Source organism: Aotus nancymaae, unplaced genomic scaffold (assembly GCF_030222135.1).
Source record: "Aotus nancymaae isolate 86718 unplaced genomic scaffold, 86718_ANA_hifiasm-v0.15.2.pri h1tg000089l, whole genome shotgun sequence".
NCBI classification, from domain to species: domain Eukaryota; kingdom Metazoa; phylum Chordata; class Mammalia; order Primates; family Aotidae; genus Aotus; species Aotus nancymaae.
The window spans coordinates 5,112,286-5,131,149 of record NW_026988504.1 but is presented as its reverse complement, the minus strand read 5'-3'; the positions used below and the strand labels follow the sequence as shown (position 1 = coordinate 5,131,149).

General features: G+C 47.9%; 1 protein-coding gene across 12 annotated transcripts in view; it reads left to right on the top strand.

Annotated features, from left to right (window-relative positions):
- Positions 1–15,511, top strand: part of TNRC6C (trinucleotide repeat containing adaptor 6C) — a 139,148-nt gene extending 123,637 nt beyond the window's left edge. For 8 of the 12 annotated variants that reach the window (XM_064369392.1, XM_012453620.3, XM_012453617.3 and 5 more), the window contains 7 exons: positions 1,004–1,195; positions 1,688–1,831; positions 7,910–8,026; positions 8,502–8,696; positions 12,727–12,797; positions 13,905–14,044; positions 15,061–15,511. In XM_064369392.1, the coding sequence (XP_064225462.1) occupies positions 1,004–1,195; positions 1,688–1,831; positions 7,910–8,026; positions 8,502–8,696; positions 12,727–12,797; positions 13,905–14,044; positions 15,061–15,421 (1,220 nt within the window). In that variant the 3' untranslated portion in view covers positions 15,422–15,511. The remainder of the gene's footprint in view (positions 1–1,003; positions 1,196–1,687; positions 1,832–7,909; positions 8,027–8,501; positions 8,697–12,726; positions 12,798–13,904; positions 14,045–15,060) is intronic. The other 4 variants (XM_064369393.1, XM_012453619.3, XM_012453621.3 and 1 more) reach the window with 1 other exon arrangement.
- The last annotated feature ends 3,353 nt before the right edge of the window (positions 15,512–18,864 follow it).

Below are 18,864 nucleotides of genomic sequence, written 5' to 3'. Positions count from 1 at the left end.
TTTTCAATACAATGGTAAAACACAAATAGAAAATCAAATATACGGTATGGCAACTGCAGCTGTAAACACCAGGGTGCATTTCTGTTGGTTATTCCCCTCGATCCAAGCAGTCTGTCGTACTCCAAACTGGTATCCGCATCAGGAACTCTTCACTGATGGACACACCAGTAAGGTGGAAGCAAAAATGCTAACTATAGGAGGTCATCTCACTCTCAAGCATTAAAATTAGCTCTGAGCTTCCTTGTAGAATAAACAGCAAAGAAAATTCGGTAGGTTATGTAGTTCTCTCTTGATACAAAGCATTCTAAGAAGAAAAAGGAAATTATGTCTCACAGTTACCATATGGAAAATCATCACACACTGCTGGCACCTTTCTTAGGAGGGCTCTGCTGCCTGTGGCTGGTTGGTTTGGTTCCGTATGAATTTTTAACATCCACTCTGTTCTTCCATAGTGAAGGTTTCAGACTAAAAGGAGGGAAGAGATAACAGCAAATTTGATAGCTAACCACAAAAACTCATAAGTTGTCCCCAGAAAGGTTTATTAAGGGCAGCTTCCCATGGTATAGATATGTATTTTATGAAGATTTCCAACTGGACAAACTAAAATTGTTCTTCAAGGGTTTCAGTCTTTCAGGGCTGAAATTCGAGCTAACTGAAATGGTCACTAGCCAGACAATGGTGGCTCACACCTGTAGCCCCAGCTTCTTGGGAGGCTGAGGTGGGATGATCGCTTGAGCCCAGGAGGTTGAGGCTGCCGTGAACCCTGATCACACCACGACACTCCAGCCTGGGCAACAGAGCGAGACGTTGTCTCAAAAAAAAAAAAAAAATAGTCATTGATTCTTAGGGAATCCTAGACAGACCAAGTCTTCCAATTCATGTAACCAAATAGGGCAAGGCATTGGACGTAGAACAGAAGGTGCATAGGGAGGCTTAGGGTATCTTCTGGTGTCTCTCAAGTGGAGGTATTCACTCGGATCTTTGTTTCCTCTTGTCCCCATAGGTGCTATCCCTGGAGGTCTAAGCATTGGGCCTCCAGGTAAGTCCTCCATTGATGACTCCTATGGCCGGTACGATTTAATCCAGAACAGTGAGTCACCAGCCAGTCCTCCCGTAGCTGTTCCCCATAGCTGGTCACGTGCCAAATCTGACAGTGATAAAATCTCAAATGGCTCTAGCATCAACTGGCCCCCAGGTAAGACCATGCAACACTTCTGTGCAACAGCAGCAGGTCAGAACATGCTCCAAGCCTGCAGAGAGAGATTAGGCTGAGAGAACCCGGAATCTGAGCTAAGGATCTGGAAGCATTACCAGAGCTTTGGGATTTTCCTTGGAAATCCATTTGTCAGAATAATTTTGGGTATGGTTAGCATCAGGCATTTTTCTGTAATCCCTTAGTTTGACACGAGGCGTAGAAGGGGTGGCAGGGAGGAAGCACACTGTATACCATCTAGTAAAACTATTTCGACCCTGTGTGAAAACTCTCTGAATGTGGTAGCTGTAATACCTGGTTCTGGTTTGTTCCAAAGGATTGATTGCTTTCATGAAAGAGAATATAAAGTGTACCTCTAATTTAATTAGCAGACTATAAAAGTAACTACAAACAGGACACAAAATCTCTTAAAATGTCATGAATCAATGTGCAGGTGTTCTGATCTGTGGCATCCCGTTTTGGTTTCATAAACAGAATTCCATCCAGGAGTTCCATGGAAAGGACTGCAGAATATTGACCCTGAGAATGACCCTGATGTCACTCCTGGCAGTGTCCCCACTGGGCCTACCATCAATACCACCATCCAGGATGTCAACCGCTACCTCCTCAAGAGTGGAGGTGAGGGTGCAGCTCTGCCTGCCTCTGCATGGATGGTCCCTCTAGACCCCTTTGGAGATGTCAGGGGTGACAGGTTGAGCTGTGAGGCAGGGATGGTACAAGGCACAGTTGGCAGGCACCTTTTCTAGTCACCCAAAGCAGCGTGAAAAGACAGCAGGTAGTACTTACGGGAAATCTAGTGCTTATGGAAATCTATTTGAGTCTCTGCTGGTTTTGTTTTTGTTTTTGTTTTTGTTTTTTGAGACAAAGTCCCGCTCTGTCACCCAGGCTGGAGTGCAGTGGCATGATCTAGGCTCTCTGCAACCTCCACCTCTCGGGTTCAAACAATTATCCTGCCTCAGCCTCCCAAATAGCTGGGGTTACAGGCATGTGGCACCATACCAGGCTAATTTTTGTATTTTTAGTAGAGATAGGGTTTCTCCATGTTGGCCAGGCTGGTCTTGAACTCCTAACCTCAGGTGATTTGTCCATGCTGCTGGATTTATTAATAGGTAATGCGTTTTTTTTTTTTTTTTTGAGACAGAGTCTTGCTCTGTCTCCAGGCTGGAGTGCGGTGGTGCAATCTTGGCTCACCGCAACTTCCCTCTGCTGGGTTCAAGTGATTCCCCTGCCTTAGCTTCCCGAGTAGCTGGGACTACCAGTGTGTGCTACCACCCCTGGTTAATTTTTTGTATTTTAGTAGAGACAGGGTTTCACCATGTTGGCCAGGATGGTCTTGATCTCTTGACCTCATGATCCGGTTTGCCTCAGCCTCCCAAAGTGTTGGGATTACAGGCGTGAGCCACGACTCCCAGCCAATAGGTAATGTCTTACCATAGAAGTGCCATCTCTGAGCAGGCTATTTTGTGGAAGAAAAAGCTGGATTGCCATAGGTACTATCACTAATCCAACCACCTAGGTACTTCCCAAAACATTAAGTTTCCCACTTGAAATATGACCCATTGGTGCCATGTGCGCTTCTTTTTGTTGTTGTTGTTGTTGTTGTTGAGACAGATTCTTGCTCTGTCACCGAGACTGGAGTATAGTGGTGTGATTTGGTTCACTGCAACCTTCACCTCCCAGGCTCAAGTGATTCTCATCCCTCAGCCTCCCAAGTAGCTGAGACTACAGGTGTGCACCACCACACTCAGCTAATGTTTTGTTTTGTTTTGTTTTGTTTTGTTTTTTAAGATGGGGTTTCACCATGTTGGTCAGGTTGGTCTTGAACTCCAAACCTCAGGTGATCCACCTGCCTTGGCCTCCCAAGTGCTTGGATTACAGGCGTGAGCCACCACACCCAGCCAATGTTTTGTATTTTTAGTAGAGACAGGGTTTCACCATGTTGGGCAGGCTAGTCTCATACTGCTGACCTCAAGCGATCCGCCTGCCTTGGTCTCCCAGAGTTCTGGGATTACAGGCGTGACCCAGCGCACCTGGCTGCTTCTGTGGTTCTTTAAAGTGATAGACTTCTAAATGTATCTGTGGTTTGGCTGGAGAGCCAGCATAAGTACAAAGTGCCCTTTCTGTTTAATGCTGTGCATTTCTTGGGGTTTGATGCAGCTGTTTTTCGGAGCAGCAGTGTTATGGGTGTCCCTGCAGTCAGACACAGGCAAGTGGTGCAGGAAACAGAGCCGTGTGAGATGGCAGAGGACAGGTAAGGCACCAGCCAGAATTGGAGACCCAACCCTCCCTGCTTGTCATACCGGGTGGGGCACGAGGGCTGTGCCAGATAGGAAGGTTAGCGTATTTTGAGGGTTGTGAAAAAGTGTGATGCAAGTTGTACAGATCCAGGTCATAAGAGAAGTTGGAAAGAATCGAAGTTGCTTGATACATGCCAGAGCTTCCTGCATGGTGCCCAGATGAAGCATCAAGTGGCCCCTTAGTCTCTAGGCAGAACCAGAGGCATTGGGAGTGGCCTCTGCCATCACCTGAGTGTGCCATGGTGTGATGAAATGGCCTGAGAAACATGTGGCAGCTGTCCTCCAGCTCCATAGCCTGCCCAGTTAAGGAGCTAGACTTGTGGGGAGGGCAGAAGAGAACCTAACCCTAAGAAATGCATTGGCCATGAGATAAGGCAAGGAAATGGCATCTCTAGCTCTGAGACTAAAGAAATCAGCCAGCCAGCCAACCTGAGTGACTTGTAGCTCCAAGTGAACATTATTTGACTTCTGGGGTGCTTGATGTTGGGGTCTTGAGCCTGCCTTGGCACTTGCACATAGACATCAGTATTCAGCAGCAGCCAGCTCAGGTGGCTCATGCCAGACCTCTCCTTCAGCTCATGACCAGCACTGGGAACCTCGTTCCTCCACTCTAGTACCTCTCATGGTTGTGTTTAGGGATACATTAGGATTTGTTATTGAAAGAAAGGGGAGTACAATGAACATCTCTTCATGTAGAAGTTGCTAGCCAGAAAGCACTAGCAGGCCAGGAATAGTCATTTACACCTGTAATCCCAGCACTTTGGGAGGCCAAGGTGGGAGAATCACTTGAGGCCAGGAATTTGAAACCAGCCTTGGTAATATAATGAGACCCTTCTCTATAAAAAATTAAAAATGAAAAAATTAACTCGGCATGGTGGCACACATCTATGGTCCCAACTACTCAGGAGGCTGAGACAGGAGAATCAACTCAAGCTTGGGAGGTGAAGGCTGCAGTGAGCTGTGATTGGGCCACTACACCCTAACCTAGGTGACAAAGCAAGACTGCATCTCAAAAAGAATAAAGGAAAGGAGGCACCAGTGTCATGGTGCAGTAGGAGTGGACTGCAGCGGCCAGACCTTCTCAGCAGCCCTCCGCCGCTGGGCTGGGCTGGGCCGGGCCGGGCCTGGCCCCACCCCTGGCAGCTTCCAGGCTTCTTGCAGACCCATCACCTGGTTCAGGCACCCAGCCACAGGTGGTCCTTGTATTATTGAGGGGCCAGCTTGATTAAAGTACAGAGAGAGAAAAATTAAGAAAATGTGCCCTAGAAGGAAAAGAGTGAGAAGTAGCTACAGCTCTCTTGATATTGGTTTGTTTGTTTTTCATATTTTAACATGGAATTTTGTTTTCTTTTACTGAATATATTGGGTGTGGGCTTTTAATTTACTTTTTTTGTTGTTTTCTTATTGCCATTGGCATTAAGCTCTGATTTATATTAAAACTTACATTAGGTCAGTGTTTGTTTGGATATTATACAGTTTTAACCCATATGAAGTGAATATTGACCAGAATGATGAAATGCAGTTATGCAATTTCATAACACATTGATACTAACGCTTGTCAAAAAGAAAAATTAGCTGTAATCCAATGGAACAAATTTCGCTACTGAAACTGAAAGTTTCAAAACTAGAAAACTGTTAAAATTTACATACTGTATTGTTAATTATAAAATAAATACAGCCGGGCTCAGTGGCACATGCCTGTAGTCCCAGCTACCCGGGAGGCTGAGGTGGGAGGATCGCTTGAGCCCAGGAGTTCTGGGCTGTAGTGCCCTATGCCGATCGGGTGTCCACACTAAGTTCATCAATATGGTGACCTCCTGGGAGCAAGGGACCACCAGGTTGCCTAAGGAGGGGTGAACCGGCCCAGGTCGGAAATGGAGCAGGTCAAAACTCCATGCTGATCAGTAGTGGGATTGCGCCTGTGAATAGCCACTGCACTCAAGCCTGGGCAACATATCGAGACCCCGTCTCTAGAAAGAAAAAAAAATAGAAAAAAAAGAAAATTTAAATTTAAAAAAAAGAAAATAAATAAATACCATGTAAGGCTAATAGTCTATAACCCTGGGATCCTTAGGTTGATTACATTTTGCTGGTAAATAAAGAGCATTTAGGAAACAGCTTAGGCTGTCAGAGCTGACACCTTTTTTTTCCCCCTTTGGGATAGAGTTCCACTCTTGTCCCCAGGCTGGAGTGCAATGGCATAATCTCAGCTCACTGCAACCTCCGCCTCTTTGGTTCAAGCGAGTCTCCTGCCTCAGCCTCCCAAGTAGCTGGGATTACAGGCGCGTACTACCACACCCAGCTAATTTTTGTATTTTTTGTAGAAACGGGGTTTCACCATGTCGGCCAGCTGGTCTCAAACTCCTGACATCAGCTGATCCGCCCACCTTGGCCTCCCAAAGTGCTGGGATTACAGGCATGAGCCACTGCAGCTGGCTGAGTTGACACCTTTTTAAAGCGAAGACCTTCCTGAGCGAATTAACACAAGAACAGAAAACAGCTCAGGTTCCGACTTAGAAATGGGAGCCAAAACGGAGTTTACATGAACACAAAGAAGGGAGCAGCAGACACCGGGGCTTGCTTAAGGGTATAGGGTGGAAGGAGGGGAAGGATTGAAACTGCCTGTTGGGTACTATGCTCACTGCCTAGGTGATGGAATGATCTCAACACCACACCCCCTCAACACACAATTTACCTGTGTGACAAACCTGCACATGTGCTCAATGAACCCAAAATAAAAACTGGAAAAAACAAAAGTGAAGACCTGCAGACTACCCATAAATGTTACTTTCCTCAATGCTGGTGCCCTCATTCTTTTTTTTTTTTTTTTTTGAGAGAGAGTCTCACTCCGTCACTGGGCACCAGGCTGGAGTGCAGTGGCGCAACCTCGGCTCACTGCAACCTCCACCTCCCAGGTTCAAGCAATTCTCCTGCCTCAGCCTCCCGAGTAGCTGGGATTACAGGCGTGCACCACCACGCCCAGCTAATTTTTTTTATTTTTAGTAGAGACGGTTTCACCATGTTGGCCAGGATGGTCTTGATCTCTTGACCTCGTGATCCACCCGCCTCAGCCTCCCAAAGTGCTGGGATTACAGGCATGAGCCACCGGGCCCGGCCGGTGCCCTCATTCTAAAGAGGTCACTTGCAGCAGGGCAGCTGCAAACAGCTGTGCAGTTTGGACACTGCGCAAGTCCAGGACGTGCCACACGCATGGTTATTCCATGCACAGCCCCATTTGGGGTCCTCAGCCGAGATGCCATCCTTTTGAGAAACCATTGCATTCTGTTTATGGTCATAAAGTGACAGGCTTCTAGTTTAGCAGCCAGACTGAGCTCACGTTCCCTGTGCTAGCCAGGATCCACGCACTGGCAGAGTCATTATCCCAATTAGTGCTCTTTTCATCCTGCATTCACCCCAACTGTCACCATTACTCCATCCTCACTCTTCTTCCCCAGCTTCTTGCTTTCTTCACAGAATTGAGAGGGAGGGAGAGCCACATCAGAAAATATAAAATAAAATTTAAAAACCAAACAGCAAAGAGCTGAGCTTTTTCACAAGGAATCGAGGTGCCTTAAGGATGGCCCATTTACCCCAAGTCTCCCATCCAGGCACAGGGACAAGCTTTCCTCAGAAAACTGCAATCCTAGGGATAGAATAGCTCAAGTTCATATAAACAGTTATTAGACCAGATATCTCTTAAATATTCCTGTATTTAAAAAGGGAATTATGAGCTGGGCATGGTGGCATGCACCTGTGGTCCCAGCCACTCAGGAGGCTGAGAAAAGGGGATCACTGAGCCCAGGAGGTAGAGACTGCTATGCACTATGATCACGCCTCTGAACAGGCACTGTGCTGCAGCCTGGGTAATGCTGCGACTACCCTGTCTCTAAAAAACACAATTTTTAAAGCAAAACATGAGTGGAAGCTGATGGGACACCCCAGTCAGAAGAAATGCTCAAATTTTTATGGCAAATTTTATAATAAAAGGCTTGGAGTTTTGTTCTATTTTGTGGCCATTGTTTCAACTGTGAAAGGATATAGATTGCTCTGGATTTTTATTTTATCTTATTTGGGAGAGGAAATCAATGTAGTCCTTTAAAACTCTAATATGGTATTTTAAGCATTCTGGCAGGATTTCTCTTCTCAAAGAAGCTGATGCTGCTCCTTGCCCTTTGATCCTCAGCCTTCAGCAACATCCCAGGCCTCCCTGAGTGGCTGCAGGGACCCAGAGTAGGAGGCATGCCCTGTTCCTTCCTTCCCACATGACACTTTCATGTTCAGGCTTCAGCAGCCTAGGGAGAGGTTGATTCTTGATGGTTAAGATTCTCACCCCCCACAGTTGGAGTCACGAACCCTCATGCTGCCACCACCTTGCTCAGTGCCGCCTTTGGTTCTGCAGGGTCCTCCCCGCCATCATCTCAGAATGCCACGCTGCCTTCTTCGAGTGCCTGGCCACTCAGTGCCTCCGGCTACAGTAGCTCTTTCAGCAGCATTGCATCCGCACCTAGTGTTGCAGGTACGCGCCCGGCCTCTCCACTTGCAGGTAGAATTTTCTTTCTTTGCCCAAACAAAACTTTTGATAGGCCCCGGCTTTTCCAGTTGGTCTCTTTACTGACTCCCTGACCTGGGAGGCTGTGTGGTATGATGCAGGTTGGGTGAGGGCATTGCCCAGGCACAGCCGGTGCCTTGGGCACATCGGCTTGCACATGCATGGAAGTGGTTACCTCTTCTCCATACAAGTGTGTGAGCCTGCTGCCTTCTCTCTTCCTTTCCTCCATGGCCACGAGACAAGGGGTGTGCAAGGTTTTGAAAACTTAGAGGCAGAAACTTCTGGGAATTTAGTTACTTGAGTTTTCCAGGGGCTTGACTCGGTGTTCCTTTGTCTATCACAGTCTGCTGGTGTTGAGAACACTCTGTGTGGCTCCCCCAAACACAGCAGTGACTTTTCTTTGTCTCAAGGCTGTGTATGTTCCATCTCTCTGCTTTTCTAGGTAAACTGTCAGACATTAAATCAACGTGGTCCTCTGGCCCTGCCTCCCACACGCAAGCCTCTCTGTCTCATGAACTGTGGAAGGTGCCCAGAAACACTACTGCACCCACGAGGCCACCTCCAGGGTTAACCAATCCCAAGCCTTCCTCCACCTGGGGTGCCAGCCCCCTCGGCTGGACCAGCTCCTACTCCTCGGGTAAGCTCCATGCTCTTCATGTTCCAGTGGGGCCCTTACCCTTTAGGGGATGTGCTTATCACTTTGTCCTCCACTTCCTTTGTAACGACTCCTGCCTCTAACTTTGGAGCCTGGGAGGCTTTAGGAGGGCACCAAGGCTGCCCCGGATGTCCAGGGCATTAGCTGGGTGAGCCTGGTGTTTTTAGCATCAGCCTAGGTGTGCCAGCATGCAGCAGGTTTGCTCTGGGGCAGGAGGTCCCAGGCGGTCCCAGTACCCATTTAGGGCCCACACTGGCCACCTCCATCCTCAGGAGTGTGACTGCCCCGCACTGGGCCGTCAGAGGCCTGCACAGCCCTTTAGGCTCTCTGCCCCCATTAGCCCCCATCGCACAGGGATCTGGATTTCTGTTTTTTTTATTTGCTTCTCCACAAGACATCATTGGAACATAAGGCTTTTCCAGGCCCAAAACAAACCCTACCAGTTTGAAAACACAACTCTCATAATATTGCAGCTCTGTGGGCTTCTCCCAGGTGCTGCTTGCTGAACCTCAGAGATGAAATGTACTGGGAATTTAAGAAACTGAAGATTTAAACCAGTGTGGACAACAAAGCGAGACCCCCATCTCCACAAAAAAATAAAAAATTTAGGGGGCATAGTGGCACACACATGTGATCCCAACTGCTGGGGAGGCTAAGACGGTAGGATGGCTCAAGCCCAGGAGATTGAGGCTACAGTCAGCTGTGCTTGATTGAGGCTGCAGTCAGCTGTGCTTGAGCGACTGCCCTCCAGCCTGGATGACAGAATGAGACCCTATCTCTTAAAAAATAATAATAAATAACAAAATTTTTAAAATCAACTACAGATAGTGTATTAGTCCATTTTCACGCTGCCGATGAAGACGTACCCGAGACTGGCAAAGAGGTTTATTGGACTTACAGTTCTTCGTGGCTGGGGAGGCCTCACAATCATGGCAGAAGGTGAAAGGCATGTCTCACATGGCAGCAGACAAGAAAAAACAGAGAGCTTCTGCAGGGAAACTCCCATTTTTAAAACCATCAGATCTCATGAGACTTATTCATTCAAGAGAACAGCATGGGAAAGATCCGCCCCCATGATTCTGTTACCTCCCACTGGGTTCCTCTCATGAAACATGGGAACTGTGGGAGTTACAATTCAAGATGACATTTAGGTGGGGACACAACCAAACCGTATAGTTCCTCCCCGACCCCTCCCAAATCTCATGTCCTCACATTTCAAAACCAATCATGCCTTCCCAACAGTCCCCCAAAGTCGTAACTCATTTCAGCATTAACTCAGAAGTCCACATTCCAAAGTCTATTTGAGATAAGGCAAGTCTCTTCTGCCGATGAGCCTGTAAAATCAAAAGCAAGTTAGTTACTTCCTAGATACAGTGAGGGTGCAGGCATTGGGTAAACAGAATCATTCCAAATGGAAGAAATTGGCCAAAACCAAAGGGCTGCAAGCCCCATGCAAGTCTGAAATCCAGCACGGCAGTCAGATCTTAAAGCTCCAGAGAGACTCCATGTCTCACATCTGGATCGTGCTTAGGCAAGAGGTGGGTTCCCATGATCTTGGGGAGCTCCACCCCTGTGGCTCTGCAGGGTACAGCCTCCCTCTTGGCTGCTTTCACAGGCTGGTGTTGAGTGTCTGCGGCTTTTCCAGCACACAGTGCAAGCTGTCAGTGGATCTACCATTCTGGGGTAGAGGACGATGGTCCTCTCTCACAGCTCCACTAGGCGGTGCCCCAGTAGGGACTTTGTGTGGGGGCTCCACCCACATTTCCCTTCCACACTGCCCTAGCAGAGGGTCTCCATGAGAGCCCTGCCCCTGCAGCAAACTATTGTCTGAACATCCAGGTGTTCCCATACATCCTCTGAAATCTAGTTGGAGGATCCCAAACCTCAGTTCATCACTTCTGTGCACCCGGAGTCTCAAACACCACGTGGAAGCTGCCAGGGCTTAGAGACTGCATGCTCTGAACCATGGCCCAAGCTGTACCTTGGCCCTTTTAGTCACAGCTGGAGTGGCGGGGACACAAGTCACCAAATTCCTAAACTGCACACAGCATGTGAACCCTGGGCTTGGCCCATGAAGCCATCTTTTTTCCTCGTAGGCCCCTGGGCCTGTGATGGGAGGGGCTGCCATGAAGACCTCTGACATACCCTTGGAGATAGCCTCCATTTTCCCTATTGTCTTGTGGATGAACATTCAGCTCCTCCTTACCTAGGCAAATTTCTACAGCTGGATTGAAATTTTCCTCAGAAATGAGATTTCCTTTTTTTTTTTTTTTGAGATGGAGTTTCACTCTTATCACCAAGGCTGGAGTACAATGGAACAATCTGGGCTCACTACAACCTCTGCTTCCTGGGTTCAAGCGATTCTCCTACCTCAGTCTCCCAAGTAGCTCCCATGCACCACTACTCCCAGCTAGTTTTTATATTTTTAGTAGAGGTAGGGTTTCACCATGTTGACCAGGCTGGTCTCAAACTCTTCACCTCAGGTGATCCACCCATCTCAGCCTCCCAAAGTGCTGAGATTACAGACTTGAGCTACCATACCCAATCAGTTTTCCAAGCTGAAGAGCAGTGGTGCAATCTTGGCTCACCATGACCTCTGCCTCCTAGGTTCAAGTGATTCTCCTGCCTCAGCCTCCCAAGTAGCTGGGACTACAGGCACATGCCACCATGCCCAGCTAATTTTTTTATTTTTAGTAGAGAATGGGTTTCATCGTGTTGGCCAGGCTGTTCTCAAACTGCTGACCTTGCGATTCGCCCACCTCAGCCTCCCAAAGGGCTGGAATTAACAGCCGTGAGCCGCTGCGCCCAGCAAAACTGAATGCTTTTAGCAGCACCCAAGTCACCTCTTGAATGCTTTGCTGCTTAGAAATTTCTTCTACCAGATACCCTACATCATCTCTCTCAAGTTGAAAGTCCCACAGATCTCTAGGGCAGGGGCAAAATGCCACCAGTCTCTTTCTAAAACGTTATAGCAAGAGCCACCCTTGCTCTAGTTCCCAACAAGTTTCACCTCAGCCTGGACTTTATTGTCCATACCCCATCAGCATTCTTGTCAAAGCCATTTAACAAGTCTTTAGGAAGTTCCAAACTTTCCAACATTTTCCTGTCTTCTGAGCCTTCCAAACTTTTCCAACCTCTGTCTGTTACCCAGTTTCAAAGTTGCTTCCACATTTTTGGATATCTTTTCAGCAGCACCCCACTCTACTGGTGCCAGTTTTCTTTATTAGTCTGTTTTCATACTGCTTATAAAGACATTCCAAGACGAAGCAATGCACAAAAGAAAGAGGTTTATTGGACTTGTACTTCTGCATGGCTGGGGAGGCCTCATAACAATGGCAGAAGATGAAAGGCACATCTCACATGGCAGCAGACAAGAGAAGGGAGAGAGCTTATGCAGGGAAACTCCCATTTTTTAAACTATCAGATCTTGTGAGAGACTATCACCGGAACAGCACAGGAAAGACCTGCCCCCAGGATTCAGTTACCTCCCACCAGGTTCCTCCCACAAAATGTGGGAATCGTGGGAGTTGAATTCAAGATGAGATTTGGATGGGGACACAGCCAAACCATATCAAACAGTTTGAAAGTAAGTGTCCTTTTAGCAGCAGCCTTTAGGGTTTTGCTCTGTTGTATTAATCAGAAGAACCTGCGAGCACTGATTCCACTTGGGAGCTGGGGGCAGGCAGAGGTGGAGACCAGAGCTTCCCTGGAGATTCTCAGGCCTGTCATCACCCCGTCTCTGCTGGCACAGATGGGAAAACACAGGCCTCCTGGGCTGGTGGGAAGATCCAAGAAGTCAGAGTTTCCACAGGGAAGCAGGAAGGGGGTCTGCGGGGACTGTGAGATTTTGGTTTACCAAGGAAAGCATGGGCCTCCCAGGCTGAGAAAGGCTGTCCTAGAGCATGCGCTGATGGCCTGTGCTGGCCCACACTTGAGCACAGTAAGAGGCGGGAGGGCTGCGCTATCCACTGGCACGGGGCCTTGTCAACTGGGTTCCCCCCTCTTGTTGCAGGTTCTGCCTGGAGCACCGACACCTCAGGAAGAACCAGCAGCTGGCTTGTTCTTCGAAACCTCACTCCCCAGGTGCAATGCCGGTGCCCCTGCGTCACTGAGCACGATCCAGGGGGAGGGGTCCTGCTTGGCTTCTGATGTAGATGAGGCTGTCTGGTGTGGCAGGGTGGCGGGGGGTTCTTGGTCAGGGTCCAGAGGTGACACTGCACGGGAGGAGATGAGCAAGTGCCAGGATTGCTCCAGCAGCGGCAGCAAATGGGGCCCAGGGGCCTCTTTTAACATGTTCCTGGTGAACTGTTTACCCACTAGAGGCTGGAAAAGTGGTGTTCTCTGTAAATAGAATTGTTTATCTTACAACTACCCATTCAAGAGTGGTTTGGCCCGGCCAGATGCAGTAGTTCACACCTGTAATCCCAGCACTTTGAGAGGCCAAGGCCAAGGATCAACTGAGCCCAAGAGTTCAAGACCAGCCTGGGCAACATAGCGAGACCCCATGTGTGTATTTTTATAATGTTTTTTAAAAGAGTGGTTTGGCCACATCAGACTGCAGACTAGCCAGTCTTCCTGGGACCCAGGATGTCTCCCAAGTCTTGTCTGCAGCTGGGCCCAGGTGGCTTTTGCAAACCAGAGGCACTGTGTGACGTGCTCTGGTGAAAAGAAAGCAGAACTCAAAATGGAGTTTTTCTCCTTCCTCCAATTAGCCTAACTCATAAAATAAAACTGAAACATCCAAGGTTTTGTTTGTTCGTTTGTTTTAGACAAAGTCTCACTCTGTCACCCAGGCTGGACTGCAGTGGCACAATCTCAGCTCACTGCAACCTCTGCTTCCTGGATTCAAGCAATTCTCCTGCCTCAGCCTCCTGAGTAGCTAGGATTACAGACGCCCACCACCACGCCCGGCTATTTTTTTTATTTTTAGTGGAGACAGGGTTTCACCATGTTGGTCAGGCTGGTCTCGAACTCCTGATCTCCCGAGCCACCGTGCCCAGCCTCATCCAATATTTCAATTACACATTCGGCCACAGAGATAAAATGTTAATGTTGTAAAGTTATTAGCCCTTTTAAAGAAAAACATTTTCCTAGTGTTTAGTGTATCCGATGTCATGTTTTTTCTTTGGAAGGATGTAGTGAAAGAAATTGGAAGCAAACTCATTCATGCCACTGTGCTTCCTCTGTCAGATCGATGGCTCTACACTGCGGACACTGTGTTTGCAACATGGGCCTCTCATCACATTCCACCTGAATCTGACTCAAGGCAATGCCGTGGTCCGGTACAGCTCCAAGGAGGAGGCTGCCAAGGCCCAGAAGTCTCTGCACATGTATGTTTCCTCACGGCCACCTCGGCGCTCCAAGTAACCCCACATCCCCCAGAGCGTTAGGTTAGGGGTGTTGCACGGGTGTCCTGAGCCACAGCAGGATCCCACAGGCCGGCCACCTGCCCACTTCTGGAGGCCGGAAGTCTGACACCCAAGACGAAGGTGTGGGCAGGGCTGCTTTCTCCTGAGGCGTCTCTCCTTGGCTGTGGATGGCTGCCTTCTCCCTCTGTTCTTATATGGTCGTCTCTTTGTGCATGTCTGTGCCATTATCTTCTCTCCTTATAAGGCCACCAGTCATGTTGGACTAGGGCTCACCCATGTGACCTCATCTAACTTAATTACTTCTTTAAAAACTCATCTCTAGACACAGTCACATGGGAGGTACTGGGGGTGAGGACTTCAGCAAAGGAATTGGGGGAAGGTGACGCAGGTCGGTTCCTCACAGGTATCTTGGGACTTGCTGTTGGTTTCTTCTGCTGCTGAGTTACTGTGTCTACCCCCTCCACTAGGGAGAGGCCCCCTAAAAAGTACACATAGATCACAATGATAGAAAACACCCTCCCACCGGGGGAAGCGTGGGGGACTGTGACCCATTTCTACACGGGGCCCAGCAGCGGTCCTCACAGCCAGCTCTTCAATGAAAGGTTGGTTTCGATACAAGTGTGAGTAGACCTGATCGGTCATATCACTTGAGACATGCAACCTAGATATTAGTCCTTCCTGTTTTAGCCCAGGATGCAAATGACACTGGATGACCCTGGCCCTAAGTGAGCCTCGAGCTTCCTGGTGTGCTCCTGCGCTTGCAGAGGTGCTCTCTGTACCCGCAGGGGGTTGCTGCCGTCCACCTTCCACCAGTCTCAACTGAGAAAAGCATTCACAGGCTGGGTTTGGAAATAGTGGCAAAACAGAAGCCACAGGATGACTTCCGGGTGACCTTTCCCAATACAGAGACAGCCAGTGCCACAAATGCAGCAGGACTTGGGGTGGCCCCGCTCACACACCCCATCTTGCTGTTGCAGGTGCGTCCTGGGAAACACTACCATCCTGGCGGAGTTTGCTGGCGAAGAAGAAGTGAATCGCTTCTTAGCTCAAGGCCAGGCACTGCCACCCACCTCCAGCTGGCAGTCCAGCAGCGCGTCCAGCCAGCCACGGCTCAGCGCAGCGGGCAGCTCCCATGGCCTGGTGCGCAGCGATGCTGGCCACTGGAATGCCCCATGCCTGGGTGGCAAGGGGAGCAGTGAGCTGTTGTGGGGCGGGGTGCCCCAGTACTCCAGCAGCCTGTGGGGCCCGCCCAGTGCCGACGACAGCAGGGTGATCGGCAGTCCCACCCCACTGACCACCCTGCTACCCGGGGACCTGCTCAGCGGGGAGTCCCTGTAGGAGCCGCCATCATCAGCACCAGGAGAGCTGACCCCTCCCGGGACCCTCCCAGCTGGGCGGCCCCACACACCCGCTGGAACCCCTCGGCGGCCGCCCTTTTGAGTACCTCTGTCCAGGACTGAAGACGAACCTTGGCCGCAGTCCTTGCGAACTGTTCCAAAACAGTGCGGGCTGCGGTGGGTCAGCGTCACATGCTAATGACAGGATGTTCCTCGTAGCTTTTTATTTTGTGTGTCTTATGTTTGTATAGTATGTTGTCATTTTTTTTTTTTTTTTTTTTTTTAAGTATAAAAGCTGCTTAGAATAGTTCTATCATGAAGGGCACTTTTCAGATTGTGGGCTGGAAAGGGTTATTTTATCTGTGGGGGAGGGAGGGAGACGTGAAGCCTATTTAAAATGAGCCTGTGACGATTATGCACATTACCAGAGGCGGCCGGTAATCAGGGCAGAGTCTGGTGTGGACCGCCGGGCGCAGAGCGGCTCCGCACGGGAGCTGAGTGGAAGGCGCAGGCTGCGATCTGCTCTCTGTTCCCCTGGATCCGCCTATGCACATTACCCTTGTTTCATTACTTTTTCATGTCATTTTTTTATCCCAAAAAATATTTTTTAAAAGTTAAAAAAAGACATATCAAACATGCAAATACTTGAATCCAGCAGGCCAATAGTGAAATGTGAACACTTTCTAATTCTACACTTCCGGGTTGACATCAGTACACAGAACAGGCTCTAGGAAAAATTTCTAAGTTCATAGCCTACGTGCGTATGTGTGTGTGTTGAAACAAGTGTGTGTGTGTGTGCGCGCGTGTATATGGTGCGTGATTCTCACAGCGTGCAGTTCTCTGTGTCCGTGTGTTTGAAAGCGTGTGAGGATTTAACTGTGGGTTTCCCTTGTATTCAGTATATGCTTTTTTTTTGGCGCATTGGTCAAACGTTTGTTACTATTAGCTTCTAACTTTGCACTGAGTGTCCTCGCCCTTCCTTTAGCTAACCCTATACATCACAGAGAATTCCCAGGACAGGGCCGGCGACAATTCATGTGTAAATGTTTACTCAAGGACTCTGTGACTGCGTTTAAAAAGTACAGTGTATATCTCTGGAGAAATAATATGTATACCTACCTTTAGCAGCTTTTTATTGTGGACTAATGCAAGAAAATTATTACCAGAGTATTGCACCATTTTTCCATTTGGAATATAAAGTTAAAGAGAAAAAAACTGTTGTTGAACTGTGGCCATAGATACTTGTAAAGAATGGATGGTTCCGCGGAAGGAACAGAAACAAGCACTTGGACGTGGGTTGTGACTGCTTTTGGGGGAGCCTGGGGTTTGGGCTCCCACCTGTTTACAGACCTTTTTTCTCCTTCAGACTTTAAAATTTTAAAAATTTAAAAAGGAATTAAAAAAAAAAAAGACTTCCGTCGTAAAGAAACCTATTTTCAGAATGCAGATACGCTCCTTCAGAGCTCTGGGACGGGACAGTGTTGTTCCCTCGGCCATCGTCGTGGGCTCTGTCGATTGCTTTCGCCCCTTCGTCAAGGTGACAGGCGTTGTGGCCACTGTCTTGCACATGCCGGACGCGCTCTCAGGAAAGCCAGGGCTCCCGAGGGCAGCTCCACACCATTTCATGTATTTTTAAACCCAACTCCTAGCACTGAAGATGTTATTTAAAAAAAAAAAAAAAAAAAAAAAAAAATGAAAAAATGAAAAAAAAAGAAAACAAAAAAAAAAAACAGACAAAGAAGAAAAATACCTAATCTCTAATGTGTAGCAGTTACATATTTACCAAATAATGGACTCAAAAGAAATAGATGTTTGAAGAGTGCTTTATATATTAAAAATTGCTTTATGTTTTAAGAATGATCAATGTTTTGATTGTTTTGCAAGGAAGAAAGACAATGGAATAACATACCCTCAAGTATGTTTTAAAATATATATATATGAACATTGTGCTCCCTGCCTGCTTGATCAGGAAACTTGTGCATTACATTTTTTTTTAATTAGCTTTTTAATGGTTTTATCAAAACAAAATTATATACAAAAAAAAAAAAAGTCCTGCAAGATTGCAGATCAACAAAAGCTGGTTTTATAGAGGATCATGAACTATGCACAAACTGGGTTCAAGACTTTTTTTCTCAAGTTTAGTAGGGTATTTAGCAAAACCAACCTCCCTCAGAGTGACTGCATCTCATTGCCATTACATGCATTCTGTATATTCGATGGACATACACCTGCGTATGTATATCCAATATATGTGCGTGTGAGCGTGCGTGTGCGTGTGTGCACCCGACATACCACTTCCCGTGCTGCCAGCGAGCACTGAGCTGTAGAAGAACTCCTGATATTTTAAAATTGGGGATGAAAGTCAACAGTATGTTAGTTTTTTTGGGTTTTGTTGGGTTTGTTTGAGGTTTTTTTTTTTTTTTTTTTTTGGACCTTTTATTTTGGATTTAATTGTCTGTAACTCTGAGATTAAAAAAGTTGTGGCTCTTAACGTTTTTCTCATAGAATGTGATTGTTAAAGAACATGCATCGAAATTTGCTTTCAAAAGTACAACGCTTTATTGAATCTTAATAAATGGCAATTTTTTTTCTTGGCTGTTCAAAGTAACGTGTATTGCATCTTTGAAAGTGGACACTGTGGATGTGCATTCTGCACGCTGCAGCTGGGAGAGCTGGCCTGCCATCATCCTCAGAGCCTACATGTGTCTCCGTCTCATGAGGGAAACGCAGACTTCCAGTTGTTCTGCTTTATTCTGTCATTTGCTTCGTGGGTTTGCTGTAAATATTGAAATCTTAATAATAATTGTTGAGAGGCACAGACAAGCTTCCTGGCTCTCTACCCACGCAGCCCATCTGAGTCAGTTCATCTAGTAACTGCTGTTGTCCGGGACAGCAGCAAGAGGAGGCTGGGGCCCGCCTGGAGTCCTGGCAAAGGAGTGCCGCTCGCTTTTGCTTAGGGTCCACTTTGGGCTTAAAAAGTCTTTGAAGAGAAGAGTCATGAGGGTTTTTTGTGTTTCCTAGACATCTTGTGCATTCATTTTTGTATGAGCACAGTGGAACATCAGTGCTGGGTGAGGCAGCAGCAGCCTAACCCCAGAATCTCAGTGGCATAGCTAGGAGTCCCTTCCTAGGACACTGGCCATGGCCTTCAGGATGTCCAGTCAGTGCCACCGGTGTGGCATTGGTGTTACAGACAGGCCTTTGAAGAGAGACCAAGCACCCTGGTGGCCCCTCAAAACTAAGCAAGTGTCTTTTTCTGTTTCCACTTCAGAGAGCAAGGTCAAAGGTGGACCTGCCCATTGTGGGTCAACTCCATCAAAAGGGTGAGACCCCCCACCCCGCCACAGGCCGACCCCCACAATGGGGAAGGCAGGCGCCGCTGGCCCTGAGCAACCTCTTGGAAATTGGAAAGCAATGAGTGGGACCTAATCCAGAGAAGAAATT